This window comes from Eretmochelys imbricata, chromosome 27, assembly GCF_965152235.1.
Source record: "Eretmochelys imbricata isolate rEreImb1 chromosome 27, rEreImb1.hap1, whole genome shotgun sequence".
Classification (NCBI taxonomy): Eukaryota; Metazoa; Chordata; order Testudines; family Cheloniidae; genus Eretmochelys; species Eretmochelys imbricata.
In genome coordinates, this window is record NC_135598.1 from 8,755,492 (window position 1) to 8,763,196 (window position 7,705).

The 7,705-nt window shown below is 62.5% G+C and overlaps 1 protein-coding gene across 1 annotated transcript; it reads right to left on the reverse strand.

The window, feature by feature from the left end:
* Window positions 1-427: 427 nt before the first annotated feature.
* Window positions 428-6,659, reverse strand: NAGS (N-acetylglutamate synthase). Its single transcript, XM_077806272.1, has 7 exons — window positions 6,354-6,659; window positions 4,538-4,812; window positions 4,253-4,457; window positions 3,478-3,658; window positions 3,099-3,270; window positions 2,278-2,460; window positions 428-1,109 (listed from the first exon to the last, which is right to left on the reverse strand). The coding sequence occupies exons 1-7, from the start codon at window positions 6,657-6,659 to the stop codon at window positions 974-976; spliced, it is 1,458 nt and encodes a 485-aa protein (XP_077662398.1). The 3' UTR covers window positions 428-973.
* Between the last annotated feature and the right edge of the window lie 1,046 nt (window positions 6,660-7,705).

The window sequence follows — 7,705 nt, forward strand, 5'->3', positions numbered from 1 at the left end:
AATGAGGTTTAGGTTCCTAAATCAGTTAGGTGTCGCAATGCTGAGTGCATCAATGCCTAAATACTTTTACAAATATGGGCCTTTGTCACTTCATAGAAGATCAGGGTTGGAAGGAACCTCAGGAGGTCATCTAGTTCAACCCCCTGCTCAAAGCAGGACCAATCCCCAACTAAATCAGTTGTCAACTTCTGACAATTTTACCCCCTGTTTACATGTGGGATTTTCAAAGGGGCTAGAGGCATTAGCTGGAATTTCACTGGTGGTTTGGTGTCTGTGTCCCTTTGGCCGCTCTGAAGTTCCCAGCTGACATTTGTCAATCAGTTTTGGTGCCCAGTAGCCTTAGGCACTGGTTAAGGAGAAATGAATAAGACCCTAACATCATACTAAAGAAAGGCGAGACACCTTGAAAAAGAAGCCAAAAATCACATTAAAAGTTGATGCTTTCCAGCTACTCTTGTTGTCTGTTTTCTGCTATACACATTGTATGTAAAACTCCACACCCAGGCTGTTGGCTCCTATAAATACAAGCTTGTGTGTGACTCCTACTTACTGTTCCACAGGATTGTAAGGAAAGATGTCGCTGCTCTTTTTACACGTTCGTTAATGGAGCCTTGTTAGTCCCATTTTATAGGTCGGGAAGGTGAGGCACAGAGAGGGGAAGTGACCTTGCCAAGGTCCCACGGTGAGTCAGTGGCAGAGATGAGACTTGAACCCAAGAGTCCCGACCCCCTCACTCTAACTTCTCTTGGCAACAGTCTGCACAACGCAGGCTTCCCTAGCACTTTATTAGGGAAAAGCTGGGTGCTGAATTGGCCAAGAGGGTTCTTCGTGCCAATTATTTCTCTGGGAAGGTACATGCAGCTCCATGCACGGCTGGCCATTCTGTTTCTTCTTATCCAGTCTTGATGTACAAAAGCCTGACTCCTCCCAAGCCCGACCTGCTCCGCACTCACTCTGACCTAGTAAGATTGCCCTATGGTTTGCAAAATGAGTCTGGAATGGATTTTGCATGGTTTACCAGCTCATAGGAATCCCGGATGTCGGACAGTCCAAACCAGAAGAAGATCCACTGGTGGTTGGTGAAGCTTCCATCACTGTGCTTGAAATACCTGACGGGAACAAAACAAACGCTTAGTCCCAGAGCAATATCTGTATCCCACAGAGCAACAGGAGCGTCCGTTGATACCATTACAGGGATAATACTGGGTCAGACTTGCCGCCCACTGTATCTAGCTGGGCACTCAGAGCATCTGAGTCCCTCCTAGACATCCGTGATTGTATCCTTGCAGCCCCTCTGTAAGTGGCATAGTAGTGGTAATTCTGTCTTACAGAGGGGGAGGTCAGCGTTAAGGGGCATTGGCAGGGTGGCATGGGACACCTAGGCCTGGTGTAGTAGGGGGTGCTTTGCATCAGAGTACAGCTGGACCAGCGGAGTGGTGGAAGGGCCCAGCCCTGGTGTAGCAGGGATGTTGCAGTCAGGAGTGAGAGGCATTGGCAGAGCTGGGTGTGGGGACCCCAGGGCTGGAATAGCAGGGGGCTGCAGGGAAGGGTTGTGGGGTGTTGGCAGAGCTGGGTGTAGGGACCCCAGGGCTGGAATAGCAGGGGGCTGCAGGGCAGGATTGTGGGGTGTTGGCAGAGCTGGGTGTGGGGAGCCGAAGGGCTGGAATAGCAGGGGGCTGCAGGGCAGGGTTGTGGGACGTTGGCAGAGATGGGTATGGGGACCCTAGGGCTGGAATAGCAGGGGGCTGCAGGGCAGGGTTGTGGGGCGTTGGCAGAGCTGGGTGTGGGGACCCCAGGGCTGGAATAGCAGGGGGTTGCAGGGCAGGGTTGTGGGGCGTTGGCAGAGCTGGGTGTGGGGACCCCAGGGCTGGAATAGCAGGGGGTTGCAGGGCAGGGTTGTGGGGCGTTGGCAGAGCTGGGTGTGGGGACCCCAGGGCTGGAATAGCAGGGGGTTGCAGGGCAGGGTTGTGGGGCGTTGGCAGAGCTGGGTGTGGGGACCCCAGGGCTGGAATAGCAGGGGGTTGCAGGGCAGGGTTGTGGGGCGTTGGCAGAGCTGGGTGTGGGGACCCTAGGGCTGGAATAGCAGGGGGCTGCAGGGCAGGGTTGTGGGGCGTTGGCAGAGCTGTGTGCTGGGGAGCCCAGGGCTCGAATAGCAGGAGAACCATTAGTGTGTTTAAAACTTGAGCCCAGAACAGATGTGCTTCTGTGTCGGTGTCCACCAGGAGGGTGGCATTCTCAATGGAAATGCTGCTCTGCTCAGTTCCCCTTTCCACTTACCAGGGGTTAATGGGGTTGGTGACGCGAGACCTCCAGAAGAGGGTCCTGAGGTCCTGCCGTATGCACTCCCACAGCATCTGGCCGGAGCCTTGGCTTTTCTTGGTGGAGCTGACCACAAACTTGTCCAAGTACGGCATGCCGCCCAGGACCGGCTCCTTTGTGATGATGGCTGCTGCGTTGTAGCTGGGTGACAAAGGGCAGGGTGAGCGGGCCTGGGAGCGGCACAAACAGACTCTGCGTGGCAGGGAAGGCTTCCAAGAGGAAGGGAGGAGATTTTGCACCTTCTGTTCTCCCTCCCTCACTCCCCTGGGCCCACGCAGCTGTGACTAGGGTTACCCCAGCTCTCCGCTTGCAGTAGCTCACAAGAACTACAGGAAATAACCACTTTGTGCCCGGCTTTCAAGTGGCCCCAAGGTTCAGAGGCTCTGGGGTTTGGGTCTGTACTCTACAACAGGAGCCAGCCGGGAAGGCTGTCACTTGCCTTTCGTAGGCCCATCTCATGCTGCATGAGAGGGTAGAGGCCCTAGCTGGCCCCGTGGTGTGAGGTGCTGCCCGTAGGTAGAGACAATCCCTGCCCCCAAGAGTCTCCTGTCTAAACAGATCAGGCAGAGAAAGGGGGGCAGGGAAGGCTTTCAGACCTCTGGGATACAAGACAATCCCCAGAACTAACGGCCTTCAGCCAGATGCTAGGGCCACTCTGCACCCCAGGGGCTGCCCCTAGAAGTGGCTGATTAGGGATCTCTCCCCTTCTTAAATAGCCCTCTGCCTGCCTGCTCCTAGAGCTCCTGGGCTCAGCACAGATGTGCAGGGGGCCTCCTTACCCCTCTGAGAAGTAGATCGAGTGCAGCCTGGGCCGTATGGAAGCCAGATAGTCCCCTCGGAGGGTCTTCCCGAAGGAGGTGTTGATCAAGGAGACCAGGCGCTGCTGGTCCAGCTCCTCCAGCCTCTCAGCCCGCAGCATACGCTCGGCGTTCCTGAACAGGGTCCCCGAGCCTGGAGCCAAAGGGAAGAGCAAGGGCGTTGCTCACTCGGACGGTCTCCCGCAGAGCAACAGCGCTCTGATTCCTGCTCCATTCGCCAGCCGCGCCGGTGCTAATTCTCCAGCCGAGCTCAGCTCCCCAGTCCCGCCCGCCCGCTCCAAGATAGCAAGGCAGGGCTGAGCCCGTCGGGGCAGGGGCAGGCCCCAGCGGCCACACGCACCTTTGTTGCTGAAGATCTCGGAGAGCAGCGTGCCGGCAGAGGTGATGACGGCGGAGGCCTCGTAGGGCAAGCGGCTCAGCAGGTCGACGATCACCCTGACCTGCTGCTGCTCCTTGTGGCCCACCCACTGGGCTTTGGTCACTAGGTCCAGGTCGGCGGGCAGGTTCACGTTCCCCAGCACCTGCACGGCCAGGAGGGGGCTCAGCAAGGAGATGGGCGATGGCTCCATGGGTTAGGCCCTCCTGGCCCGTCCCCTGCTCCAGGCCGGCTGCCTCCAGGAAGGCCTGGAATGGGCCCAGCCCAGCTGCTGAACCCAAGTGGCGGACACTTAACGCAGGCATGGGGCATGGTGGGGAAGGTTGGCTCTCACTCTGCCGTGGTCAGCCCAGTAGAGGGGTGCAGTGCAGGGGGCTGCTTTGACCGTCTCCCAGCTGATGGGCAAATCCCAGCAGCAGCCTTAGGCCTCTGTGGGCCCCCTAAGGTCCCTCCCCATGTGTATGTGCCTGCCCCCCAGCCTCTCCCCATTCGTGTACCACGCTCCTCAGCTCCGTCTCGTGGCTTCCCGGCCCGTGCAGGGGAGGGGCTTACCAGGAGCTGGGGAGGGGTGAAGGGAAGGCGGCCGGGGCGGGCAGGGGGGGGCCAGCAGGCAGGAGGACGTCGGTGGGTGGGAGGGAAGCAGGGCACCGGAAGTGGCGGGATGGGAACCCATGGCCGGGCAGCAGAGGGTGCATGAGCTGGCGTCTCCCGTGCCAGGCCCTGCACTGCCCTTACCCACCTTCTGCCCAGAGTTCCTGATCCCCCCGGTCATGTTCAGGAAGATGATCTTAGTGGGCAGCAGTGCCCTGGAGATGGCAGTGGTGACCTCGACGGAGTCCAGCAGCAGGCACTGGCGGCTGCGGGTCTCCCCGACGGGGCAGATGATGGGGATGTTCCCCATCTCCAGGCACCATTGCAGCAGGTCGCTGTCCACGGAGATCCCGCTGGGAGCAGAGAGAGAGAGGCGTTAATGGGGGCCAGCGGTCGGGTACGGAGAGCCAGGGCTGCAGGCTCAGCGGCTGACCTGGAGTGGGCGGCCGACTGCTCCGCTCCTAGGACGGCGCCGGCCCCGAAGAAGGGCATCGTCGCAGCGGCATTCTGGCGCAGGGCGTCCGTCAGGGCCTTGCAGTTCTGGGTCAGCAGCGCCTTGGCATCCCGGAAGGTGAGGGTGTCGCTCAGGGAGCTCCGGGACGGCAGCCCCAGCACCAGCAGGGGCTTCATGTCCATGCGCTGCAGGAAGGCCAAGCTGAAGGCCAGGCTGGTCACGGTCTCCTTGCAGCGGGAGACGGCCTCATCCACCTGCCCCCGGGAGAGCAAGGGAGCCGCGTGTCAGGGCCCCCAGGAGGCTGGGCGGGCGCCGCCCTGGGCCCCGAGCACCTTGGGGTGGACGCTGCCGGATGGGCAGCCCTGGCTCCGCGTTAGCCCATGGCAGAGCCGCTCCTATTGCAACTGCGAGCGCCTGCCGGCGCTGGGTGGCTGTGAGCTTGGGGCCTGGCAGGGCCGGTGGAGAGCCCTGGGGTGGGGGGCCATGTGGCTGGGGACATTGGGGCCCTGCTGCAGCCCAAAATTCCCCTCCCTGCCTCCCCCAATAGACTGTTCTCTCCCCTCCCCCACTACAGCTATCGCCCAGCCCCTCCCCAGGACAGCTGTCACCCTCCCCTCCCAGCCCCTCCCCAGGACAGCTGTTACCCGGCCCCTCCCCTCCCCACTATAACTGTTGCCCCTCCCAGCCCCTCCCCACTACAGCTGTTGCCCCTCCCTTCCCCACAACAGCTATCACCCCCTCCCCTCCCCTCCCCCCCCCCATCAACCTATCCCCACCCCAATCCCTGTAAGGCTTGGTGCCCTTTGTCCCTAGCAGAGACTGTTATCAGCGGCCCTTATCTGGACCCTTGCTATCAGCCACAGCTGGGCTGAATGTTTCTGAGGACTTGTGCCCTCTCCCTGGCCAGTGCTTGGCTAAAGACAGCTGCCGCCCCCCCAGGTGTGGGTGGGGTGGGAAGGGAGGAAGTGGTGGGACCACTCTGGGCACTGCTGTCCTGGCTGGGCCATTACCCCTCTGACCCTGTGTGCCCATCAGCCAGCTCAGACCATCAGTCCCTACAGCCCAATGTGCTCCCCCCTGTGATGCCGGAGCAGACAAATGGGCCCCTCTGGGCTGGCGCCTGCAGACGGGGCCGCACACAGAGCCCCCTGGCCATGCCGCCATGTACTACATAGGAGCCCGAGGGGGTCATGCCGGCTGCTTCCTGGGAGTTGAGAGGGGCAAACCCCCGACCCCGCTCCCTGGCAGGAGCTGAGGGCCAGATTAAATGGTGTGAGGGGCCAGGTGCGGCCCATGGGCCACAGCTTGCCCACCCCTGCTCGATAATATCCTGAGGCAGTGAGTCCCACAGGTTAACCCCATGTTGCTTCCAACTCTATTTCCTTGCCTCTCATTTGACTTGGCTGCCTTTTTAATCCCGGCTCCCCTTTTAGTTAGCCCTGCAGCTCCTCCCCATGTGTCCCTCCAAGCTCCCCGTGTCCCCTCTCTGCAGCCCCATCCCCAGCATCTCCCAGCCGTCCACCCCTGCTGCCCCCTCTCTGCACCCCGCTGGGCTTTGGGGCCATACCCGTCCCCTGCTTGCCCCACCCACAGGGTCCGATGCCCGACTCCCACTCTGCATCCCCCTGTCCTCCTGGGCCGTGCCCACCCCACCTAGCTGTGGGTCCAGTGTCCCCAGCTGTGCCTGCCCCCCCACCCCATGGCCATCCGGCCCAGCTGTGGGTCCAGTGCCCCCGGCTCTACCCCCCGCCCCCACGGCCGTCCGGCCCAGCTGTGGGTCCGGCGCCCCCCTCACCTCGATGACGGCGAAGGGGCGGCCGCCGGCCTGGCCGAGCGCCTGGAACTTGGCCAGCCAGTGGCCCGCCTCGCTGGGGCCGCCGCCGCACTCCCGGAGAAAGGCCTGGATGTCCCGCCGCACCACGGGGGCGGGCACGGCCCCGGCCCCGGCCAGCTCCACCCGGGCGCCCGCCAGCCCCCCGGGGCTCTCCCGCCGCCGGCCGCCCAGGCGCTGGGGGCCGCGGCCGCTCAGCACCCGCGGGACGGGCGCGCAGAGCAGGCGGCCGGCCGAGGCCGCCGCGGAGCCGGCGCTGAGCGAGCCCATGGCGGCGCTGCGGGCAGGCTGCAGTGGGGCCAGCCCCGGGCCAGGGCGACACCCTGGGGCCTCCCCCGGTCCCCGCCCCCTCACTCCAGGCCCCTCCAAGCAAATCAGCGGCCGGCTGCCGAGGTGCCTCCCCGCCGGGGCGCTGGCCCCTGCCCGGCACGGGGCTGTGCAAACAGCCGCTTGTGCAAGCCCAGCGCGTGCTGCGGGGCCCGGGCCGGGAGCCGGAGCCAGGTGCTCGGCGGGTTGGGACGTCCCGCTCCCTGCAGGGATCAGAGGCCCCCCCCCGGAGCTTGGGCCAGCTCCCACCTGCTAAGCCTGGCCGGGCGCTTTCCCTGCTTCTACCCCCGGCTGGGCAGCTGTGCCATCCTCGCCCACTGGGTGCCTGACCTGAGAGTAATCCTGGGGCCAGCTTGGCAGAGGGTGCCCGACCTGGGGGCTGCGATGACAGCCGTGTGCGTGGGGTTGGCAGGCCGCAGGTCTCTCCAGTTGGGCCCCCCTCCCCCCCCGCAATCAGTGGCTGCTGTTGAAAATGACGGTTTAAGGCCATAATGAATGGGTGGGAGCTCGGAACCGAAATACCTTTGTGGATCTGGGCTTGAATCACTAACCTGCGCAAGGAGTCAGTAGCAGAACAGGAGAATGGAACCCAGGAGTCCGGGCTCCCAGTCCGCCTGCTCTGACCACTAGACCCTATTCTCTCCCACAGCGAGGAACAGAGCCCAGGAGTCCTGCTCCCGGTCCGCCTGCTCTAACCACTAGACCCTATTCTCTCCCACAGCGAGGAACAGAGCCCAGGAGTCCTGCTCCCAGTCCGCCTGCTCTGACCACTAGACCCTATTCTCTCCCACAGCGAGGAACAGAGCCCAGGAGTCCTGCTCCCAGTCCGCCTGCTCTAACCACTAGATCCTATTCTCTCCCACAGCTAGGAAGAGAGCCCAGGAATCCTGCTCCCAGTCCACCTGCTCTGACCACTAGACCCTATTCTCTCCCACAGCGAGGAACAGAGCCCAGGAATCCTGCTCCCAGTCCGCCTGCTCTGACCACTA

Excerpts from the sequence above, each read along its gene's own strand:
- NAGS (XM_077806272.1), bottom strand. The coding sequence starts at position 6,659 with ATGGGCTCGCTCAGCGCCGGCTCCGCGGCGGCCTCGGCCGGCCGCCTG. Across the intron at positions 4,458-4,537 it reads CAGTCGGCCGCCCACTCCAG|CGGGATCTCCGTGGACAGCG; the intron begins GTCAGCCGCTGA and ends CTCTGCTCCCAG. Across the intron at positions 1,110-2,277 it reads ACCAACCCCATTAACCCCTG|GTATTTCAAGCACAGTGATG; the intron begins GTAAGTGGAAAG and ends TGTTCCCGTCAG.